Below are 24,042 nucleotides of genomic sequence, written 5' to 3' on the forward strand. Positions count from 1 at the left end.
ACTGGGATAGAGATTGGGATGAGATGGGCATAGGATGGGCATGGGTGAGGAGATTGGGATGTGGATTGAGATGGAGATGGGGATGGGGGTGTGCATGGGCATAGGATGAGGGTGGAGACAAGGACAGGATGGAGATGGGCAGATGGGCAAGGAGATGGGGATGGATGCGAAGATGGGAATGGGATAGGAATGGGGATAGGGATGAGAACAACTAACTGCAGAAATGGACTTCAAAAAGAAGACCCTTATGGGAGGAGAATGAGGAGCTGCTTCAACAACTCCTTACAGCCTAAATCTAGCTGGGATGACAAGAAGGACCCAGATGGGGCAGGAATGGTCCCAGGCTACTTCAGCTGCTGGAGAAAGCCACGGGAACAGGCCGTGGGGCAGGTCACACTCGGAGCTCAAGGCCACTGTCCTCCAGCCGTGTGACAGACACTCCGTGATGGCACATTTCCTCGGCTGGGGCTGAATTTAGCAGTTGGCCGATTTCTCCCTTTCCCTCCCCAAAAGGACACAGCAGCAGTGCCAGGTGACAGCAGCTAGCCACCCAGCTGCCCCGGCGCGGCTGCTGTCACCTCGGTTTATGACACGCTCCTTCCTCTCTGCGCGCACCTCCCGCCCGCTCCTGCTGACCAAATGCCCGGGAGGCGGCGGGAGCTGGCCCGAGAGCGCCGCTTCCCACCTGGACCCGCCGTTTGCTCCCCGGGGACCAAACGGGAACGGGAGGGGGGCTGAGGACTGGGGGCAAGACGGCCCCGCCAGAGGGTCCCCCCAGCACCGTTTCTGGCTGATGCACTGTTTTCGGGATTTTTTGCCCATTTTCCCACCTCCCTGCGGTGTCCACAGCTGCCAGCGCTCCCGCACCAGGAATGCGGTCATCGGCTGGGCAGCGGGTCCGACCCCGGATAAAGCCCCGGGCAGCCGAATCGAGCCACTCCAGGGCTGGCGGGATATAGTGGGGGCTGCATCTTTTCCCCCTTAAATCAATCGTATCCATGGGTCCCTGAAACCCGGTGCGGCCCGCCCTGGGAGCCCGCAGAGGGGCTGAACCCCGCGAGCTGAACGCCCCGTTCTGTTCCGTGACCTGTCCCTGTTGGCTCGTGGGGACACAAACCCGCAGCAGCAGGGGTCCCCCAAATCGAGGGCAACCGCAGCCCCGTGGTGACCGCCATTCTTGCGGGTCCCGGCTGGGGGGCCCGAGCCGAGCCGGAACCGAACGGACCCGAACAGAACGGAACGGAGACGAGCGGAGACGAGCAGAGCCGAGCGGGGCCGAGCGGGGCCGAGCGCAGCCGAGGCGGGAGCGCCCCCCATCGCCCCCTTCCCACCCTCGCAGCGCGTGCGGCGCCCGCGCCCGTCCCGCTCCCCGCGCGGAGGGGGCGTGGCCTTCCGCGCCTGCCACGCCCCCCGCCCTTCCGGGCCAATAGGCACGCGGCGCCAGGCCCCGCCCCCGCGTCGCGTCACGGCCGTGCCATTGTTATGCAAATAAAAGGGCGGGTAAAAGGCGCGCGCGGGGCCGGGGCACTGCAGAGCGCGGGGCGCGGGGAGCGGAGCAGCGAGCGCAGGAGGCGGCGGGGCCGGGGCGCGGCGGAGCGGCGGCACCACAGCCCAGCCCAGCCCCGGCAGCAGCACCGCCCGCCCGCCGCCGCATGCCCGGGCGGGCGCCGCCGTCGCCGTCCATGCGGGGCGGCGGGGCCGAGGCGGCGGCATGAGCCAGAGCGAGGTGTCGCCGTGCGCGGCGCCGCCGCCGCCGCCCCCCAGCCAGCGGGTGTTCCAGGAGGCGGTGCGGCGCGGCAACACCAAGGAGCTGCAGTCGCTGCTGCAGAACATGACGAACTGCGAGTTCAACGTCAACTCCTTCGGGCCCGAGGGGCAGACGGCGCTGCACCAGTCCGTCATCGACGGCAACCTCGAGCTCGTCAAGCTCCTGGTCAAGTTCGGCGCCGACATCCGCCTGGCCAACCGCGACGGCTGGAGCGCCCTGCACATCGCCGCCTTCGGGGGCCACCAGGACATCGTCCTCTACCTGATCACCAAGGCCAAATACTCCGCCGGCGCACGGTGATGCCGGGGCTGCCCCCCCGCTCCGCTCCTCCGGGGATGCCGGGACCGCTCGTCTGGTGATGCCGGGTCCCCCCCACCCCGCGCTCCCCCGGCGATGCCGGCTCCCGCTCCCCCGGTGATGCCGGGGACCCTCCCCGCTCCCCCGGCCGCCAGAGCTGCTCCCGCCCCCGCCCGGGGGGGGGTTTGGCGAAGATTTGGGGCCCCACGCAGAACACGCCACCGCTTTTACATTTTTAAGTTTTTTGTTTGTTTGTTTGTTTGGTTTTTTTTAATCTTCCAAGGGTTGTTTCCTACTGTAACGTGGTTTTTTTCCTCCATCTACCTCGGCTGCACTCACAGTATTCACGGTTTCAGTTTGACATCTGGGCAGATGCTTTAACACCCCCCGTTCCCTCCCCGCTAATATTTAATCCCCCTTCCCGCTCCCCTCGCTCCCGACCCTCCCATTTAAAGTGTTCTGGCTCAGAAACGAATTCATTTCAACGCCCCTCAAAAACCACCCCGCAGACCCCCACTGGTGCCGGGGTCCCCTCTCCGGTGCCAGCCGCGGCCCCGGGCGCGTTGCCCTGTCCCTGGGCTGGGGCTCCCGGCCGGCCGCGGTCCTTCCCGGCGAGGAAGAGTGGCAAAGTCTTCCTCCTCTCCAACGTTCTCCCAGTGTTTTCCCACCGCTGACTTTTTCTGTCGAGGCGACTCCGTTGGAATATGACAGACGTGGTTTTCTCACCCCGATTGCTCCTGGGTTTGGTTGATTTTGCGTTGGGTTTTCTGCTTTGGTTCTTCCTTGGGTGTCCGAAGAAAGTCTGCGTCCTCACCCGCTCCACGAATCTGTTTAGCACACGTGAGATCCCAGGAAAAGACATTGAGTCCTTGTGGTTTTGTGTGTAAAGGGGGATTAGCAAATCCTGGACTTTTTTTCTTTTTTAAAAAAAAGTGAAATAAACTCTAGAGGCAGAGGATTTGCTTTTGCACAGAAAAGGGGCGCGAGCGCTCTCTGCTGCCTACAGAGATGCTGGAAAACTACTGAAAAGAGTTTGGGAACTTTTATTTTTTTTTTTCTTTTGGTGAAACTTGGATAACACTTCTCAATGCAGAACGATTCACTTGACGTACGTACACTCACCCGCCTTTTATAGGAGATATATATCCCGACGTATATATCTTTATAAAGGAAAGGGAGGAAGCAGAGCAAGCCACCCGAAGGCGCATTTTGAAGTGACTGCACGTATAATCGCAAATGCTGCTTTTTTATTGCTATGGCACAAGAACATCCATTTGGAAAATGCGGAAAAGTTCAGAAGTCTCCTTTCTCCCGCTGGTCTTTCAGCCCTCTTCTCCTCGTCTGCACTAAAGCCATCCGTATCACTGCCGTCTCCCCGCTCTTTCCTCTCTTGCTCCCTGCATCCAAACCATTCCGATTAAAAAAGAGAAAAGAAAATAGTTACCTGCTGGTTTATTGGGGTTGTGTCTTACCTATTTATCATGTTTGTATATATTTGTGGGTGAAGATTGTGAGCCTGGTTTTGTTTGGAGCTGGTGGTGAGTGTTTCAAAAATATGGTTTGGGATATATGCTTTTTGTTGTTATTCTTTTTTTTTCTTTTCCTAGTCTTAAAACTTAAAAAAAAAAAAAAAAAAAAGTATCCTAGAGTCTGCCCTGATTATTTCCCATTGCACTGAATATTCTGCTTTGTCTCTGATGGTTTCACCTGCAGTTGTTTGGGGTTTGTTGGGGTTTTTTGTTTGTTTTTGTTCTTTGTCCATTTCCACAATTTGAGATGATTTCAAAAGCTCCAGATTTAAAGAAGAAAAAGAGAAAAAAAAAAAAAAAAGCCCTGTCAAAAGTGTCTACTGTTAATGCTGTAATTTGCGAGGAACTGCTTGGCCGAAGTCTTTCTGTGAGCATGGAATGGGGTGTCCAGCACTTCCACTGGTGCTTCTGTGCGATAGTTACGGGGTGGGAACAAGACCTTTCCTAGTGAGGTTTTATCGTTGTTACCAGATGGTTGCACATTTTATTTTTTTTTTACGTAAATGGATTTGTCACAATGAAATGTCATAACATTTATGACATGATATTAAAAAGTGTATTGTAAAGCCAAGTTCTAGATGGATTTTTAAAAAGAAATCTTGGTTATAAACCCAGTCTAAAGGGAGCTCTGTCCAGTGTTGTAAAGACAACATGATGTAACCCATATTTATATTTTTATAAAATACCTATTAAGACTGTGAATCTCCTGTGTGAATTGCTGGGTGAGTTGTTTAAGAAAAGTATTGTTCCTTTCCAGACTCCTGGAGCTTTAGACACGCTGAGATTTTTGGGAAACTGTACGTCGGGGAAGGGGGTTTGCTCTGAAATTGTGAGTTGATGTATTTTTACATCCCTTTGTATTTTACTGAAAAGCTGCTGCCCTTCCTAGTCCCTAGAGTTTCAATTTTCTATGCAACCCCCACACCCCCGTCTCTCTTGATCCTGAGAAGTAAAAGGGATGCAGATTGATTCAAATTGAAATGAGGGTCCCCCCACCCCCCTTGTTGGCTCATCGTGCTGCTGACCCTTCACGCCAAAACGGGGAGTACAAGAAAAAAAAAAAGAGGCAGGTGGGGGAGGCTCTTTCGTGCATGACTGGTTGCCTTCCAGCAGTCATCTTTTTAATTATTATTATTATTTTTGTAAGAAGAATATATTGATAATGTCAGTGAAATAAGCAGACATTGAAGCTGATGCACAGATTGCTCCAGAAAGGAGTTTTTCTGTAGATTTTTCTTTAGATGCGAATACCTTTTTTAATTATGTTAATTAATGTTAAGAATTTTTAGGCTTATATTGAAGCTGTATGTGGGTCACTATATGATCATTTCTAACTGGATAAAGTCTGTACAGTACAGCATATTCCTGAGTGTATGATATAGACCTGTAGCCCCAGAGTGCGAAATTTATAAATAAATTTTTCATTGATCTTTTTATAAAAAAAACCAAACCAAGGCTTTTTTGTTTGTTCTTTTCCATGTGGTTACTGGCAATGCTGGGTGTTTCCTGTGGTGGGGGGTGGCTGGCTGGGACCCCAGGTGTCTCCTCTGGTGTCAGACCTGCAGCTGTTCTGGGTTTGAATGCAGCCCGGGAGCTGGATGGCTGGGGTGGATTTGGGGGGAAGTGTGTGGCCCCTTCCCACAGGCTGGAGGAAGTTCCCTGCACTCAGGGGTGTCCTGGGTTGCCCCGTCCCAGCGTTCAGAGGCTGGTGGAGGGGTGATGGCTCAAACCAAACCCTGGTGCTGGATGGGCACGTGCTGTTTGGGACATTCCTAAAGATGCTACTTGTCCCCAGGAAGTGAGGGCAGAGCTCAGCAGCCAGTCCTGGGCCTGGGGAATTTGGGGTGCATTTTCAGGGCTGCAGCCCCAGCCTCTCTGGCTGAGCACCCCGCAGCTCCCTGTGACCATTCCCAGCCTTTTGATTCGAGCGTGGGCCCCAGCAAGGGTTTGCAGCCCCTCGGGCTGTGGGGATGGGCTCAGTGGTGTCTTCAGCTGCCCCCAGGAAGGGGCACAGGGTGAGGGTCAGCCTGGCCTCTCCATCCCCACAGGCTTCTCTGTCCTCTGGCGTGGCTCAGAGGGGGCCCGCGGCCGGAGCTGAGCTCTTCTCCTCGGGAGGCTTTCCAGGCAGGACCGGCTGCTCCGGGAAGGGGGAAGAGCAGAGGCAGCCCCGTGCCTGCACTGGTGGGCCCTGCCCAGGGCCAGGGCTTTGAAGGCAGGATGCAGGCAAGCCTCCCTCGCTGGCAGCACTGGGGGGTTGGATGAGGCTTTTTCTCTATCAATAATTCTGCCAGCTCTGCAAATGCCTAAATCCCAGGGAACTTTGTGCCTGCCCAGTTTGGCTCTGGGTGTGGGTTCCCAGGGATGTAAGGAGTGGCGTCCTGCAACCACAGTGGGGAGGAAGCCTGGAGAAAAGGCTCAGTGTGACCTTTCCAGGTTGGGCCAAACTCCACTCCAACGTGCCAAGCCCCGTGCCATCTGCTGCCAGCACGGGCCAGTGCCTGGCACAGACACAGCTGGTGTCCCCAGGTGCCCTGGGGACACACAGCTGCCCGGGCAGCAGCCCAGTGTGGACAATCTGAGTGCCTCGGATGGATTTGAGCAGGAGAAAAAAGATGATGCCAAAACCCTCAGTCACAGCCACTGGTGGTCCTGGGGGTCCTTCACCCAGGGTCCTGCGGCAGCTGCTGACTCCAAATGTGTTGGGAGGTGTGGGGTGAGCACCGCTCCCCTCTCCTGCCTTGGCACTGTGTGACAGTGACCACCAGCCTGTGCCACCAAGCCTCCCAGTGGCTGTGCTCCCCAGGGCACACGGGGTTACACCTGCGGGTGGGGATCATCCCAGCCTCATCCCTCTGCACTTGGAATGCTGCAAAACCTCATCCTGGCACCTGCATTGGGATGTCACAGAGCTGGGCTCACCTGGCTCAGCTCAGCCCTGCAGCTTCTCACCCTTCACCTTGTCCCAGGGCCCCAGAGAGCTGGGCTGGGCCAGCCACCACCTCAAGGAGGGGTTTTTCTGGGGAAACGCAGCATTCCTGTGCATGGCTCCTCTCCCCACAGTGGATGGGGTGGGCTGGGGTCTCCAGCAGCCCCTGATTTGGGCACCCCCCTGGAACCAAGCCCAGCAAAGCCACTCTATGTTCCCCACATGTGATGGCCCTGGCAGTGGGGATGTGCTGAGGGCGCAACTGAGCCCCAACCCCAGGGTTGAGCACCCCGGGGAGCAGCTGCCCTGGTGCCAGGCTCTTCCCAAGGCCTGTGGCCACCCTACTTTGCCGCTTTCCTCTGCAGAAACCCTGTCCAAGAAATCTAGGAACTTCAAAGACTTGGGGTTTTATCCCCTTTTTTTCTTTCTCTTTTCTATTTTTGTTCAAATAGCACAAAAATATTGGATGGTTTGGTGGCGTAAGCGCATTCTTCTGGCATTTCTGCCTGTCCCTGGCTGCGTGTTATTGTCCGTCAGCCGCATTACGTAGGTGCTGTTGTTCCAAGAGAAACCAAAGCAAGAATTTGAACTTTCAAGTGCTTCCTGCCATTGTCTTTTGCTTTTGTTTGTGCTGCTGACTCCAAACCAGATGGATCGGGCTCCCCTCCGGCTGGGGGGCGATGGGAAGTCAACACAGCCCGGCGAGGTTTGACAGCTTTGTCTTCTCTTCTATTGCCCTTCATCTGTCAAGGCCGGCCATCAGCGCTGAATCGGCCGCTGCATATGGATGTGGGGGAGGAGGTGGGATTTTATTTGAATTTCAGGGAGCTTAACACAGTAAGTAATGAATGAGAAAGAAAGACAGCGAGCCGGCGAGCAAGAGGGGACAGGCTGTAATCAAAATTCAGGACATTTTAAATGGATGCTTTGTTGGGCGTTTGTATGACTATGATAATGCCACAGCCCGACAGTCCAAAGAGGAGTTACCTTTTTTAACAAAAAAAATCACAATCGACTTCTGTTCGGTGCCGGCGAGGAGCTGGTGGCTCGGGCTGCCCAGCCAGGCTGGCCTCCTTTCCAGACTTCAGAACTTTTTGCCCCTTCTCAAGGCTTTCTGGGCTCCGTCTGGATGGATGGATGGATGGATGGATGGATGGATGGATGGATGGATGGATGGATGGTCAGCAGCACCATGCAGGACAGGACAGCTCATGATTTCAGCCTGTTTTTGCTGGTGACCCAAAGCTGCTGCAGTATTTGGTGCTGGGACTGGGTGCAGAGGTCCTGTCCCCCATATCCATCCCAGGTCACCCCATTCCTGCAGCATGGAGTAATTTTTTGCTCTTCTTGGGGTGTACACAAGCTTCACACACTGCCATGAGGTGAGCGTGGGATTTTCAGTGCCATCCCCCGTGCCCTGAAACCACTGCCACTCTACAGGCCCCCATGCTTAGAGGACTGCGTCCTCCCCAGGATGCTCCCAGGCCTGGGATGTACCAGCACAGTGCAGGCAGCTCCCATTTCTCCTTGCTGCAGCAAGTGCCCCCGGGAATGACACTGCTCCGTTGTGCAGGAACCTCTTCCCAAAAGCTCCTCAGCTGCCATGTTCCTCTGCCACCACGAGCACCCATCTTGGGTTGCCCAGGGAGAGGTGACCTCTGGGTCTCACCCTGGGTGGGACACAGACCTGTAGGTTTGGTGGAATTTTTGGCTTTTTTTTGTTAACAGGTTTCTCCTCCTGAGAATAAATGGTCAAGCAGGGCAACGTCGTGGTTTTGGGGAGGACAGTGGATAGGATTTGGGTCTGGAAGGGTGGAAGGTGCTTGGCTGGAGGGACTGAGGGATGGCAGGGGGCCTGGGTGGATCACTGGGGACATGGAGGGGTGGAAGAATGCAGGGAGAGGGGCTGGCTGGGAGGGATGGGGAATAGAGGCCTGATGGGATGGATGGGTAAGGGATGGGTAGAAGAATGGAGAGAGGCAAAGCTGGACAGCTGGAAGGATGATGGGGTCAGGGATGGTTGGGACAACTGTTTTAACTGGAAACTCCTCATTCAGCCTGACTCCCAAGAGCGTTCTTGTGGCTGGGAGCAGACTCTGGGGGCAAGCCAAGGAGAGCAGCACCTCCAGCAGCACTGTCAGGTGGTGGCAGATCTCAGCCCAGCTGAGCTGGTGGTGTTCTCCTGGCTCTTTTTAGGAGGAGGCTCCCCAGAAAGGGAAGATTCCCCAACCAGCTGCATGTTTATCCCGGTAGGATGGCTGTGGCTCTGCTGACCCCTCCTCAGTGGGGCATGGAGGACCCAGGCATGAGCACAGAGCAGTGGCAGAGTGGGCCCAGTGAGCAGAGCCCTGCGCAGCACTGGCTGGAGGGGACGTGGACAGAGGGGACATTGGCTGGCCAGCACTCCGTGGCTCTGCTGTGGTGCATTTGAAGGGCAGCTGAGGCTCAGCCTTCACATGGAGCCTGAGCAGCACCCTGGGACTGATGGTTTGTGCTCTGAAACATGACAGCACAATGAGCAGATCCTGGCTTTGAACAAATCCTGCGACCAAGGAGAGCCTCTGCCTGGAAGCGGTGACTTTGCAGCCTCCTCTCTCCCCAAGACTGCAACCTCTGTTCTTGTTTCCTTCAGGAGAAAAATCCCTTCTCACCCATGTGCAGTCCCCAGCAATGCTCTCACACATGAATGCAGTTGCACAAACAGGCTCTGAGTGTGTGCAGCCCTCAGGGTTTCCTGCCCTGGACTAGACGCTGATGTCTCCATGTGATCACCCCTCCAGCTGGGGCAGGAGCTGGGTGGCAGCTCCCTGGACTCCTGATTTCCTTTAATTATGTCTAAACCACTCAGTCACTGAGTGGCTGGTGGGCTTTCCCTGGAGTGGGTGCAGGAGCTGGAGGCACTGGTTGCAGTGTGCCCTGAGGGTTTCCCTGGGTGCCCCATCCCATGCCCAGTCTGCCCCTTGGAGAGGAGTTGGGTTTTTCCAGCAGGCCAACACCCTTAGGGAACTGGCAGGTGCAGTGACACTCACTGGGTCCCTCGCTTAGAGGTCACAGATGGGGGACCCCAACGCCCTGCTCAGGGACCTGGGGCACCTGGTGGCCCGAGGGAGCTGGGCTGGGGTCACAGAAGGTGCTGGCTCAGCACCCACCGCCCGCCTGTGCCCAGGATCTGGGGGGCACAGGGCAGCCCTGGCCTCACTCCACAGTGCCAGGATTGGGCCTCGACCCCCGGCACAGTGCCCAGACAGGGAGCCTATCCCCAGTGGGTCCCCACATTGCTCCCTGCTCACATTCACAGCTACGGTGACAACTCTGAGCCGCCCCCGTCCCATTTTCCACTCACTGCTCCCCCTCATTCAAAGCCTCTGTCCTTTTAAGCTATTTTTTTCCCTCCTATTCATTTCCCGGACGCCTCGATCCTTTTCTCCTGCCTAGCCCCTCTCCTGAGCAGCTGCTATGCTAATAAGCATGAGGCAGAAAAGGGAGCGAGCCTTTGCCGGGCTGGGGAGGAGAGAAAGACCCCAGAGCCCTCCAAATGCTAAATAAATCCAAGGCTGGAGCAGCATCCCCGAACAAAGAGCCCTGGCCTCCCCCCTCTCTTCCCCTCTTCCCAATTCCACCACCTTTTCACATTCAAATCCATTAAACAGCGAGCAGAAAGACCCCGAGTATTCATAGCATTGCATTAAAGAGAAAGCCCCGTGGTCCCTCTCCATCGGGGCCGGGCGGAGGGAAGGGCTCTCCATCCCCGCCGGGCTGGGAATCGCCCGGCTCCGGCCCCTGGGCTCGGCGGAGGGAGGACAAAAGCCTCTGGCACCGCACAGGGAGAGCATTTGCCTTTCCCCTGAGATCCAGGGTTCTTCCCCCCATTGGGCTTCTCCAGTGGGATGGAGCCCCTGGTTCCTGCAGGCAGCTGCTGGGGGCTGCACTGGAGCCTGGGGGTGCAGCAAGAGGGGGCCCCCCACGCCTCCGGCCCTCTGACGGCCCTGGGGAGTGCTACAGCAATGACAGGGCAGTGGGGACACCCAGACCTGAGGGTGGTGAAGATCTCCCCCAGGCAAGGGCAGGTCTCTTGATCCCAGTGATGGGCGAGGAGGGAGAGTGCTCCTGCAGGGCCAGGCACAGCCAAGGGCGCTGTGATGGTGCCCCCCAGCCCCCGAGCAATGACCAGCCACCGCTGTGTCACCACGGCTGGTGCCTTCCAGCACAGCGGGTGCCTTGGGCTGGTAACAGAGATCCCTTTTGCCAAAATTGATGATTTCATACCCACTGTGCCTATTTTACCCTGAAGTCAGAGCAGCTTTCTGGTGCAAAGACCACAGATCTCATTCCCTGAGCAGGAGGAGGCAGGGTTAGAGGTGCATATGCAGTGGGCTCCCTATCAACTGCTGAGGCTGGTGGTGGGATGCCTGAAAGGATGGGACTCATCTCTGGAGGAAAAATAGGTGGGCGTTTTCTTCTTCTGCCTTCTGGGATGGAAATGGACACTCACCTCCAGGAAGGATTTCATGCTCTTCTCAGGGACTAATTTTCTGCTGGAATCACAGAACTCCAGGAGATGGGGCTTTTAGTACCAGATACTGAAAAATCTTTTAAATTCGTGGATTTAACATGCTAGGATTGAAGCTGTCTGAGTGATGTCAGCTGGACCATGGAGACCATGAGATGGTCACCTGCGGTGCTCAGGAGGCAGCAGTGCCTGGGACCCTCCTGCACAGCTCGGTCAGTGGGGTGGGATTCAGCTCTGATCGTGGGGGTCCATCTGAGGTGGCATCTGGGTTCCACTGTGGAAGAAGGGGAAGGCTGGCAGCACATAGAGCTTCCCTAAGCTTGTTTTACTGCTTGAGATGTCCTGGCATGTCCTTCCTGGCCTCTGCCCCAGGTTCTGGAGCCATCCCAGGTGTCCTGGGCACCCTGAAGCGTCTCAGCTGGCACACTGCTGTCTTTCAGTGCCTGAATCCTGCTCTGCGCCAGTACAGTGAGGAGTCTGGAAGGTGATCAAGGCTGCCCTGACAGGCCACCTCTGTGGGCTCAGCCATATCCCACCCTGGGCTCCTACATTCGTGTTTATGTGGTCACCAGGGCTCCATCCTGACCACTGCAGGTGGGGGGTCTTCTAAGAGACAGCACAGTTAACAAGCAGTGGGGCACCACCAATTCTGCTGCCAAGGCTGTGGCTGGAAGTGCCCCAGCCCTTCTCCAGGTCTAGCAGACCCCACCCTACTGCAGGCTCCAGCCTTCCCTTGCGCTCTGACGCCTCCAGCCCTGCAGGATGAGCCCCACAGCTCTGCTGGGGCGAGGGCTGGGAACGTCCCAGAGACACGAATTGCCCCACATTGCTCCCAGACTGGTCCAAGGGCTGCCCCAGCTGCCTCATCCTCGTGGGGCCGGCTGGGGACACTGTGTCCTGAGCTGGCCGGGCTGACCCAGGGAACCTTCAGGCACCGCGGCACCGCTGTCTTCCATCGTGGCTGCACCTCGAGGAGCGTGGTGGGACCATCCTGGGCAGGTCTACCTGCGGCAGCAGGTGGGACAGGGGTCCGGGGCGTCTCTCCGAGGGGTTGGCCGGGGAGAAAGGTCCCTGCTTAGCAATGCAGGAATGCAGGTCGGGCTGAATGCGGCGGAGGCGGGTCTGATCTGGTGCCCCACTAAGCCTCCATTCTTTCCCAGCCGGTGCATCTTGTATTCAGGCTGCCTGCTCCTAAGCAGAGCGTCTTTAATCCTTCCCTTGTCTCCTCCATTCCCTTTCAGGCCTTTGGCCAATGGGAAGGGGATGAGCAGCTCTCTGCAGGAAGGAAATTAAAAGCGAGGAGGAGGGTAGGGAGGAGGAGAGCGCGGGGAGGGGGACTTGGAAGGGGAGACAATCCTGGAGTGGAGATGCCAGTCATCGGGGTCTCAATAGCCCCATTCACCCTGCCCAGCCACACAGAAAATCAGGGTCACCAGGATCCATGCCCTGCCTGGAGACAACTGTTGCTTTATTCTTTTTAATTGCTGGAAAACGCAGAAAAGTTCACTTGTGTGTGTGGCTGGCCCCGGTGGGGGCTGCGCCGGGGGGCGCGGGCGGCGGAGGGGCGGGAGGGACGGGGTAGAGCCCGACCCGCAGCGAGAAGGACACAAAAAGCCGACGCACGTGAGGGTGGAGGCTGCGACCCGGCGCGGCGGAGCAGCATCTGCACGGCCGGGCAGCCGAGCGGCGGCTCGGGCACCGGGCGAGCGCCGGGACGGGGACCGGGCGGCATCGCCCCTCCGGCATGCATAGGAAGGGTTCCCGGGGTTTTGGGGTGGAGGGACCAGGCAGGGAAGAGCCGTGCAGACAGACATGTGTGGGCAGATGTGTCCCCACATCTCCGGGCACGGAGATGCCTGGTTGATGTTTCTGGCTGGAGACGCAGAGACCAGGCGGCTTGGAGCACGCAGGGGACATCCAGTGGCACACCGACACCCAACCCGAGCGTGCTGATACAGCTCCCAGGTGGACATAGGGCTGTGCCATCTCCACTTTGAGATGCTGCTCCAAGTGCCACCCCAGCCAGGTGGAGGTTCCGCCTCTGCACCCGCACAGCCAACCCCAGGGATGTCCCAGAGAACAGCTCTGGGGAACCAGCTACCCCAGCTGCCCTCTCGCTCTGCCATCCATCCCTCTTGCTGTCCCATGTGCCCAGATGTGGCTGAGCACCAGTCTTGACACACAGGCCATCACGGGTTGTTGCCACCCATCAGCAGCCCAGCAGTGCCACACTGGCAGCTTGGCAGCTGCCCTCCAGCTCTGATGGGTGATGAGTGCCCAGGGACAAACTGGGAGAGGACACGAGTGCCAGGGCCAAAGATGGAGCCAGTCCCATCCTGCCTCCATCAGGGACATCTCTGTGCACCCTTCCCCAGGCCTCCTGTGAGCCGGGGGGGGATTTGGGCCTCTTGCAGCCTTCAGATTTGGGTTGCACTTCCCTCCCCAGTCCAGCCTTGTTTCCCTTTGCTTTGCCCTTTGCTGAACACTCAGCTTTCCTGTGTGGGGAGCATCAGAGATGTGCTCCCAAGCACTCCATGACCCACGGGACACAAGGCAGTGTCTTCTGAGGTTTCCCTGATAACCATGTCCTCTTGCAAGTCATAGAATTCCAGACTGGTTTGGGTTGGAAGGGACCTTAAAGCTCATCTTTTTTCTACCCCCTGCCATGGGCAGGGACACTTTTCATTATCCCAGGCTGCTCCAAGCTCCATCCAGCCTGGCCTTGGACACTTCCAGGGATCCAGGGGCAGCCACAGCTTCTCTGGGCACCCTGTGCCAGGGCCTGCCCCCCCTCACAGGGAAGAATTTCTTCCTAATATCTAATATAAATCTCTCCTCTTTTAGTTTAGAATAGTTGCCCCTTGTCCTATCACTGTCTGCGCGTGTAAGAAGTCACTCTCCCTCTCTTTTACAAGCCTCCTCTTAATACAGCCTTCAGCGGTGCCCATCGCTGCTCGGGAAGGGGGCAGGGGGACTCAGGGAGGACCCCCGCAGGAAGGGGGGCTCAGGGGGACCCTCCAGCCGCCCGCGACTGCGGCGGGGCCGGACGGGGCTGTCATTCCTTACCGCCGGCTGCCACCTAGTGATGGAGGGACCGGGGCAGCGGGGACCCCCGGCTTGGGGGCTGGAGCCCAGGGCTTTGCTGAGCCGGGGCCGCTCCTCCGGAGAGAGCAGGCGGGGCGAGGAGGAGGGGGACTACCGAAGGCATCTGTGCCGCAGCTCCGCGTCTGCCCCGCGCTCCCGGCACACCGGGATGCGGCAGGAAGATCTGTCCGTGGACACGTCCGGGCTGTCTGTGCCAGAACCACCGCTACTCGCAGCCCCCGTGCCCGGGCAGCAGCACCCGCCGGTCCTTATGCAAGGGTCCCTCAGCGACCGCGGGCAGCGGAGGGTGAAAGTCCGGCTGACTTGTGCCAGTGTGCCGCCAGCTCTGGCCCTTCTCCACAAACACTGGGCCGTGGCCACCTGGAGAGGGGCTCCTGCCCTTCGCTCTGTTTACAGTTTCCCTCGGGCTGTTTGGTTTCAGTTAATCATCCCACGAAGGCAAACACTGCTGGGAAGGATTGAGGATGGCCCAGCACTTCCCGCTCCTCCCGGCCCGGGGACCCTCGGCTGTGGGGTGGGTCACACCCAGCCGGATCCTGGATGTTGGCCATCAGCTTGGGACTGCCTGGAAGCGGTCCAAAAGGGGAGCAGGAAACTCTGTTCCCTATGGACACTGATTAGGCAGCCTGGGGCAAGCGCTGGGCACCCCTCAGTCCTCTCCTCACCACAGGGTCAGGCTGCTCCGTCAGGGCTGGGGCTCTTTGTAGGATGACAGAGCAGGAATATGAATCCCAACGTAGAATAAAGGAGAAAGACATCTCCTGGCCCCATGGTGTAGGGACAGGTGAGGGTGAGGAGCTCAGCCTGGTGTGGCTGGGAGGGTGCTCATCTCCACTCCTGCACCCCACACAGCTCGCTGCAAATCGCCCCCACCGCCAAGGGCAGTGGTGCTCCCCGTGCCGTACACCCCTCCTCCCCCGGCAGCCCCCCCGCAGGCTGGCTGGCCCCGCTGGCCCTGGTCTGAAGGTCACAGTGCTGCACAGTGGGGGCAGCGCAGAGTCCGGGATCCCACTGGAGTGCTGAGGCTCAGAGCACTCCGAAGCCGCCAGCCATGATTATTTGGGGTCTCCTTTCCCTCCTCCTCCTCCTCACTGTGGCTAATGGAACCCCCATCGGAGACCAGGAGGAAGATATCCAAGTGCAGGAGAATTTTGAGGCTGAGCGGGTAATGGCAGCTTGTGGTCCCTTAATTCTGGGGGCAAAAGGGATGGGGTAAGCTTTCTTTCATTTTCCTCCAGAAAGAAGGGCAATACTGCCCACACCCAGGCCAGGCTGTGCCGGACAGGCATCGGCAGCTTGGCACTCCCTGGGTGCTGCTCGGGGGGTGCCAGCCTTTGGGGTGGGTGGCCTCATCCTGGCAAACCCCAGGCAGGGCAGCTGCAGTCCGAGCTCCTGCGCAGGTGGGTCCCATGGGATGTCTGTGGTTCAGCATGCAGGATTTCTGTGGGATGCAGGCTGCCTGGGAGATCCCCCACAACGTGCCCTGTCCCCTGCCAGGCTTCATACAGCCCTGCACGTGTGCCCAGGTCCGGGTCCCACCGGTATACATGAGGGAATGCCAGCCTGATGCCTCCAGCCCTGCCTTGTAGTCAGGGAACCAAGGAAAATCCTGCTCAGTGCTGATACTCTTCCCAAATCCTGCAGCAGCTCTGGCCTCTGCACCCAGCATCGTCACCTCCCAGTTTCTCCCTGGGTCAGGAATATTTCAGCTCTGCACAAAGCCAGGAGATGTCCCACCTTGGTGAGGAGGGCCCGTGGTGGAGATGTCTCTCTCTCGTCCCTGCAGATGTACGGGAAGTGGTTCGACGTCGCCATCGGCACGACCTGCAAATGGATGAAGAACTACAAGGACAAGTTCAGCATGGGCACACTGGTGCTGGGCCCCGGCCCCAGCGCCGACCAGATCAGCACTGCCAGCACCAGGCTGCGGTATGGGGCACTGCTGGGGCACTGCGGGAGGGGCTTGAGCCTCCTCCAAAGCCACCCCACCCAGGGGTGCTCCCTCTCCCAGGGGCTGGGACAGACACGGGGGCTATTTGCTCTGCCTGGCATCCGAGCCCTGAGGAGGGGATGGATTGAGCTCAAACACCCAGTGCCTTGGGCAGGGCAGTTTCAGGGATCCTGCGCCATGGCCTCGGTGCCCCAGACATGATTTTTATGCCAAAACCAGGGAAAACAATCCCTCCAAGTAGCTGATTGTTTTCTTCCTCCCTCCAGGCAAGGTGACTGCACACAAGTCTCAGGGGAGTACCAGAAAACCAGCACCCCTGGCAAATACACCTACTACAACCCCAGTGAGTTGGGCTGAGGCATGGCTGGGAGATGGGGACCAGCTCTGGGGACAGCTGGTGGAGGGAGAAGGGGCTCAGGAGAGCAGGGTTCAGAGGCCACTCCAGAGTTTGGGTATTTCCAGCCAAAGTACAGAGTAAAGCTGCAGGGAAAGGGCTGTTTGAGCACTGTCCCTGCATAGCCACAGGAGGATGAAATGTTGCAGCAGGTCGCTCCTGTCCGCAGGGTTCCAGCTGGGGCAGGTTCCTACCAGCCACACTGCAGGAGCGTTACTGATATGTCAGTTTGTCTGCAGCTCTTGGTTTCCAATGCCCTCAGCTAAGAGGCTGATGAGCCTAAACGGTGTCATGGCTGTATCTGAGTTTGCTTCCTAAAAATCATGTTTTTTTAATCAGATGCCTGATTTCAGCCCCCAGCTTTGAGGCTGTCCTACACTGCTCCATCTCGCTGAGAGGGGCAGGAATGACATCTCTGTGTCTCTGTCTCACCCAGAATGGGATGTGTCTATCCAGTCCTATGTGCTCCGTACCAACTATGAAGAATATGCTGTCATTCTGATGAAGAAGAAAAGCAGTTTTGGTCCAAGCACCACCCTGAAGCTGTATGGTATGTCTGGCCATGGCACTTGAGGGCAAGCAGGCTCTGGGGTGGACCAGCACAGCTCAGAAACACCACCCAACCGTCTCTCAGCTCCGTTAGCCTTGAGGGACCTGACCATGGGCTTTGGAAATGTGGCTTAGACCAGCTCATCTTTGGCATGGCAGAGGCAGAGTCTCATGGCTCCATGAGAGCCACATCAGTCAAGGAACATCCAAAGCAGCATGGCATTTGGGATGAAGGTGGTGATACCTGCTTAGAGGAAACCCAGCCCTGGAGTGGCAGGAGAGGCTGTCTTCTGTGATTAAGAAACATTAAACCCACTTTGTCCAAGCCCTTGGTCAAGGCTGCTCAAGAACAACAGGCTGCCCAGGGAAGTGGTGACATCACTGTCCCTGTCAAAAAAACATGCAGATGTGGAGCTTAGGGACATGGTTTAGAGTGGACACAGCAGTGCAAGGTCAATGGCTGGGCTCGACCTTTGCTTCCCTGATTGGATGCTGGGAAGGACCAGGAGGCTGATATTGCACCTGCCTGCAGCCACCTGAGCCCAGTGGGTGCTTGGGGGCTGCACTCCCACACCAACCCCACTCACAGCCCATTCTCTTCCCCAGGGAGGAGTCCGGAGCTGCGGGAGGACCTCGTTGAGTCTTTCCATCAGCTGGCTCTGGAGATGGGCATCCCCAAAGACTCCATCTTCATCCTGGCCAACAGAGGTAACCTCCCACGGGACATGCACCTCTCTCTGCCAGAGCACTCCAGCTGCTCCTTCTTGGTCCGCCAAGCTGGGGAGATGGGGGATGGTCAGCAGGGAGGGAGGAGAGACAAATGCTTTGGTAGCATGGGATGAAAAGGAAATAAGGCCATGTATCAGTCAGGATTCCACCAGAGGAATCAGCTTCCAGTCAGAGGGGTTCGTGCTGGGCTGTCAGGTCAATGCAACCACACCACTGTGCTGGGATGAGGGCATGGGACACTCATGACTGGTCCCCAAGCTGGGTGCTGCCAGCACCTGTGAGGCTCCTTGCTCAGTCTGGGGTTTAGAAGGGGCTAGCATGATGGAGGGTGTGTGTGTGTGTGGAGGATTTTAGGGGGATAACAGGGGGGATGTGGGGATTTTAGGTGGATCCAGGGGGGGTGTGGGGACTTCAGGGAGATGGAGGGAGGTATGGGGATTTTAGGGTGGCACTTCTGTGAGCGGGAGGTGGAAAGCAGAAAGAGGGGAAAAACGTTGGGTGGAACAGGTAGGGTGGCCCCTTGCCCAGGGTCCTGCATGTGCACAGTGCTGGACTCACTGAGGTGAGGTTGTCAGGACACCTCTCCTCTCACACTGCTCTTCTTCTCTCCTGCTCCCGGGCCAGGTGAATGTATTCCTCAGGAGACTGAAAATGCTCCCCAGGTGAGTGGCCAGCTGGGACCTTCTGAAGTGGATCAAGGCCAGAGACATCCCTTCCAAGCCAAACTCACTGGAGATCAGGTGTCCAGGGAGAAGGCTCCATGGGCAGGACATGTTGTTCGGGCAGTGGCTCCACACACCATGGAGGCACATCCCCAGCATGAGGCATGACTGGGGCACTTTGGGTGTCTTCATCCACAGCCTGGGATTGTGGACCCCACCCTGGAAGAGTACAGGGCTGGGAAGATCATGAGGTGTGGAGGGATCACATCCTGTCCACCCAAGATCAGTGACTGGAGATGTGCTGGGAGCACATAGGGCTGGAACCTGAGGTGCCCCTGACACAGCCCACCGTGGGGGCAATGGGGTGGGCAGCAGGTCCCACAGGCAGGGACTGATGGCAGCTCTGTGCTTCCTTACTTGTGCAGAGGGCACGCAGAGCAGTCCTGCCCCTGGAGGAGGGCTCAGCCGCAGGACCCCTGCCCACTTACATTGGAAATAAAGAAGGTAGGTCCCAGGGGAGGGGGCTGCATCGGGACCCCCCTGCCCCTCACTCCCGTTTGCCTGTGACCCATGGTGTGCTGGTCCACAGACTCGTGCCGGCTGAGCCGGGACCCCGGGCCCTGCAGCGGGATGCTCTCCCGCTTCTTCTACAACTCCTCCTCCATGGCCTGTGAAACCTTCCTCTACGGAGGCTGCCTGGGCAACGGCAACAACTTCTACTCAGAAAAGGAGTGCCTGCAGGCGTGCCGGACCGAGGGTGAGAATCCTGGCTGGCCCGGGGCACTGGAGGTGCCTTTGCTGAGGCATCACAAAGGGTCTGAGCATTGCCTTGAATGCCACATGTCCGGCATCCATGTGGGAGGTGTGGGGGTCCCTGGAGCCCCTGCCTCACACAGCTCCTGTCCCTGCAGCTGCCTGCAGGCTGCCCATTGTCCCGGGTCCTTGCCAGGCCCTGGTGACGCGCTGGGCCTTCGATGCAGCCCAGGGCAAGTGCATCACCTTCAGCTATGGGGGCTGCAAGGGCAACGGGAACCAGTTCTACTCGGAGAAGGAGTGCAAGGAGTACTGCGGGGCTCCTCAGCTGGCAGGTACTCCCCCTGTCCCCTACCCCAGGGCAGCAGCCCGCACCACCTCCTGTCCTGCACTGGGTCTGCCTGGGGGGAGGACAGGGCTGTCCTGGTTCTGGATGGGTCTGTCCTGACTCTGGATGGGTCCATGGTGGGCTTGGGATGGGTTTGTCATGGGTTCAGGATCAGTCTGGCTCTGGATTGGTTTTGTGCTCTGCCTGGGATGGGTCAGTCTGGGTCAGGATGGATCCAGGATGGGTGTCTCCTTGGCCTGGGATGGGTTTGGCATGGGTCTGTGGTAGGGGTGGGATGGTTTTGTGCTGTGCCTAGGAGGGATCTGTCCTGGGTGGGGAATATGGCCGTTAACCCACAGACAGCATGGCACAGCAGGGCTGGGCAGGCTGCAGACATGCTGAGGCCATGACTAAACTTCAGCATGGTCTTGATGGAAGGGGGAACATCCCCAGGCAGGTCAGGGTGCAGTGGGGAGCAGTGGAGGTAACAGCCCCTGGGCTGAAAGATTTGGGGGTGTGGGAACCCTGACACCAACTAAGGACCAACCCAGAGTCCCTGTCGGGGGTGTGACACCTGCCAGGCCCCTCAGCTCCAGCCAGTGCAGGGGTTTCCATGACCAGGTTGTCAAGAGTGTGGCAGAGGAAACCTTCCTGCAGAGAGGGCTGACTGAGGCATCTTCCACCCCATCCAGCCCTGGGCGAGCCTGCTCCCAGCAGGGCAGGAGCTGGGGATTTCGCCTGACCCCATGGATGTGAGACAGAGCCCGTCTTAGGGCAGAACCCATCTTTTATAATCCCTGCCAGCAGTATAAAGTACATTAATGCCACCATGGCAGCTGGTGGGACATGAGGTGCAGGACAGCACATGGGTGTGCACAGAGGGTCTGGACTGCTGCCCTCATCCATCACTGCTGGCAGGGACAAAGTGGCAAGCAGCACCCATCGTCTGTGACTGCAGGGTGATGAGGGGTCCGGGGGCTCTGTCCGTCACCTGCTGTGTCTCTCCACTTGCAGAGGACGAGGAGTTTCTGCATCTCTCGAACTGATGCGGGCAGAGGATGAGGGGCCGGCACCCAGCACCAGTGTCCCGCAGGACGGTGCTGGCAGCTGTGGCAGCACGGGAGATGCCTCCAGCAGTAAATGTCCCTAATGTGACCGAAGAGCCCAGTGTCCATCCTCAAGCCGGCGGGGAGCAGGGTGGGGGGCGCAGGAGGGGCCCTCTCTGGCCTCCCTGGTGGGGTGTCCCCACCTCTGTGGGGTCACTGGGTTCTCCCCACTGCGTCTCTGCCCCTTCCTCAGGCCGCTGCCCACGCAGGGCCGGGAGGCACCGAGAGGCGCACGGGGTCCCGCTGGATGCGGTCCAGCCCCCATTTCCCAGGGGATCGGGGTGGGCTGCCGGGAAGGGGACAGCAAGGGAGGGAACAAGTGTCCGTAAAGGTGAATGGTTGCAGCTGGCTCCGGGTCACGGTGGGACCGGGGAGAGCCGTGTGGGGCCGAGATGGGGGGCACGGGCATGGGGCAGTCACGGGGATTTTATGGGGTTTGCAGCATGGGATTACGGGGTGTCAGAGAGGACCCTGAGGGGTCACAGAACAGAGTTACGGGATTATGAGGGTCACGGGAAAATGGGGCTGGCACAGGAGCGGACGACATGGGTTGTGGGAGTCCCAGTGGGTACAGGGGTCTCGGGAAGGGATTAGAGGTGTTTTGGTCCCAGGAGTGCTGCGGTGGCCTCGTGTAGGGTTATGGGGGTCACGGGTGGGGGGCTGTAAAGCTGCCGGGAGGGGATCGCGAGGATCTTGGGGGACTGTGGGGGTCCGAGGAGGGCATGGCCGGGGTTGTGGGGGTTACGCTGCTGGGTGGGTTGGGCTTTCGAGAGGGTGACGGGGGGGAGTTCCCGGGGGTCCCCGCGGCGACCGCGTTCCGCGCCCTTCTGTCCCCCGCCGGCCTCCGTACCCGCGCCGCGCGTGCCCCGGCCCCCCGCGGTGAGGCGGAAGAGGCAAGATGGCGGCGGCGGGAGCCCCGCGCCGCCCCCGCTCCCCGCGCCCGGCCCCCGGCACCGGCCCCCGGCGGGGCTGAGCGGCCCCGGCCCCCCCGCCCCGCGCCGGACCCCGGCCCGGCCCCACCGCCCCGCGCCGGGACATGCCCCGATAGTGCCCCCCCCCCCTCCCCCGGCGCAGCTTCCTCCCGCCGGGCCGAGCCCGCAGACCCCCTCCCCGCATGGCCGGGCCGGCACCGCCGCAGCCCTGAGCCGCCCCGTGCCTCCGCCGCGGCCGCCCGGCCCCTGAGCCCGCGCTCGGCTCGTTCCCCGGGGTGCAGGTGTGGGACCACGAAGATGTTCTCGGCCCTGAAGAAGCTGGTGGGCTCGGACCAGGCTGCGGTCCGCGACAAAAACATCCCGGCAGGGCTGCAGTCCATGAACCAGGCGCTGCAGAGGAGGTTCGCCAAGGGAGTCCAGTATAACAGTGAGTCGGAGCGCTGGGCCGGGAGGCTCGGCCGGCCCGGGGGGAGGCGGGCGGCGCCGTCTGGTGCCCGTGGGGTGCCCGGGGACCGCAGAGGGGCTGGGAGTGCGTGTGCTTTCCTGATGCACGTTGGTGCTTTTATCCGCATTCGCTCAAAGCCAAGTTTGGAGTTAAATGTTGGAGCTCGTGGGAGGATTGAGGGACGGGAAACTTTTCTCTTTCGGTGCAGGACTCGGGACCCGCGGTGCAGCAGCGTCCCTGAGCGCTGCCTGCCGGCTGTGGCACAGGAGAGAGCGCCTTGTACATCAGTTTGTGTCAGTTCAAGCATCGAGAGGGTAACTCCTCTGAGTGCGTGGGTGACTTTCTCTGCAGCCCAGGATAATGGTGTTTATAATTAAGCTCTAGTGGTTGTATGATAAGAGTCTATTAAAAAGCTCAGCCCTGCCAGGCTTTAATAAAAGGTGGACAGTGAATACCTCTGTGTGCCCTTGGTACATCATTTCATCCTGACTGTCTTTTCTGCAACTGATATATCTGCTCTTTTCTCGGGGAATGCTTTCAGAATTCCTTTCCTCTCAGTGTTGAGGCTTAGTGCTGCATTTTCCCCTTGGAGCTCAGTAAAGGTGATTTGTACTACAGTGTTTCAGGAGGGCACTGCAAGTATGTGAAATACGTCCCAAAGTAACAATTGTGAGGCAGGCAGAGCAGTTATGTCATTCCTGCTGAAAATAGAGCTGGTTCCAGAGAGTGCTGCAAGTACCAGCTCATCTATGTGGATCCAGGCAGGCAGGGGAAGCAGATTGCAGAAGGCTGAGAGATTGGCAGGTGGGAAAAAGACTGATTTGTAAACGTGGCACTGGATATTTTCTGTGAAGGCACACGCGTTGAAGAAATAGAGCTTCTGTTGGATCTCGGTCTGAAACAGAACGTGATGAAGTTAGCACTTTGGGGTTTGGGGTGTTTTTTCCTTTGTTTAATGTTACGGCTGTTGACTGTGCTTTGGGACTGAGGTTTCGAAGTGCTCTACTTTACTAGAGAAGCATTTGGTGCCTTTACCCATAGCACATCTGCAGATATGCCAGTGCTGTTTAATTTATAGAATTAGTGTCTTAGCAAGCAGTCCTGGATGTGAACAGCAGCAGTGTGATTGTTGAGACTGGATTTCCAGTGAAAGATGGGGTGAGGAATAAAGTGCTGCCTTGGAACACAGCACTGCGTCCTTAAACACGTACCTGGAGATCTGCTGGTCTCAGACTGTTGGTTTGTGCAGAGGCTTTGTGTGGCCACAGCCCAGAAGACCTGTGTGCTGCACTGGCAGCTGAGTGCTGGAGATCAGGTAGCTAATACCAGCTTGTGAATTATGTAAGAGCCAGGAGCTGACTTCTCAGACAGGGGAGGTTTGTGCTGCGGGCAGAAGGGATCAGCTGCATCCTGCTGGCACAGGATGGGACCAGCTCTGCTCCGTGGTGACTGCGTCATGCCAGACCTGTGGATGGTACCTGCCTGCTGTTCGTGCAAGGCCAAAAATGTCAAATGTAGCTTCACTGCTTTTTGTCTCATTACTGAAAGCCTCAGGAAAGGTTTTTGGTTTGTGCTCTGTCTTACCAGGATTTGTGTTCTAGTTACTGCTTTATAGCTGAAATAAAACTGCAGCTTTCTGTCACTGCCTTAAGGCAAGCTTTCCAATCTCCATAGTAACTCTTCCCAGCATCACTGTTATTTAATATTTATAGGAGACACAGCCTGGCTTACGAAAGGGCTTCCAGGTACCCCCTGTAGCCATGGCACGGGGTAGATGGGAAACGTTCCAGCATGGTGAGGTGGTCTCAGTTGAAGGTGGGCTGTGAAGGAATGTCATTACAAGGGCCATTGCTCAGGAAGGGCAGAGCTGCAAGTCCTGTGCATTGCCAATTCTCCTTTCTTGGCAAATCCCTAACATTCAGCAGAGGAGTGCAGGTTTGGAGCCACTGTTAGCACACACAGATCTTTACAACTCCTCTGTTTCCCTGAAGCTGCCTAAACCTAAACCAAAGGGCTCTGGGATTTGTTTTGCAGAAATGTTTCTTTGCTGCATTAGAC

General features: G+C 58.0%; 3 protein-coding genes across 3 annotated transcripts in view; all 3 read left to right on the forward strand.

Annotated features, from left to right (window-relative positions):
* The first annotated feature begins 1,654 nt into the window (after window positions 1-1,654).
* On the forward strand, window positions 1,655-5,018 carry NRARP (NOTCH regulated ankyrin repeat protein). Its single transcript, XM_082295014.1, has one exon. The coding sequence runs from the start codon at window positions 1,712-1,714 to the stop codon at window positions 2,066-2,068; it is 357 nt and encodes a 118-aa protein (XP_082151140.1). The 5' UTR covers window positions 1,655-1,711; the 3' UTR covers window positions 2,069-5,018.
* A 10,168-nt stretch (window positions 5,019-15,186) lies between these two features.
* AMBP (alpha-1-microglobulin/bikunin precursor) lies at window positions 15,187-20,547 on the forward strand (the record flags this gene model as incomplete). The annotated part of the gene is made up of 10 exons (XM_082295352.1): window positions 15,187-15,300; window positions 15,922-16,064; window positions 16,353-16,429; window positions 16,917-17,030; window positions 17,636-17,737; window positions 18,383-18,420; window positions 18,846-18,924; window positions 19,010-19,177; window positions 19,332-19,508; window positions 20,516-20,547. The coding sequence occupies 10 exons, from the start codon at window positions 15,187-15,189 to the stop codon at window positions 20,545-20,547; spliced, it is 1,044 nt and encodes a 347-aa protein (XP_082151478.1).
* Window positions 20,548-21,540: 993 nt separating this feature from the next.
* RABL6 (RAB, member RAS oncogene family like 6) overlaps window positions 21,541-24,042 on the forward strand; it is a 50,437-nt gene continuing 47,935 nt past the window's right edge. Inside the window, exon 1 of the mRNA XM_082295405.1 lies at window positions 21,541-21,966. Coding sequence (XP_082151531.1) covers window positions 21,837-21,966 — 130 coding nt within the window. The 5' untranslated portion in view covers window positions 21,541-21,836. The remainder of the gene's footprint in view (window positions 21,967-24,042) is intronic.

The sequence above is a fragment of the Coloeus monedula genome (assembly GCF_965178545.1).
Source record: "Coloeus monedula genome assembly, chromosome: 21".
NCBI classification, from domain to species: domain Eukaryota; kingdom Metazoa; phylum Chordata; class Aves; order Passeriformes; family Corvidae; genus Coloeus; species Coloeus monedula.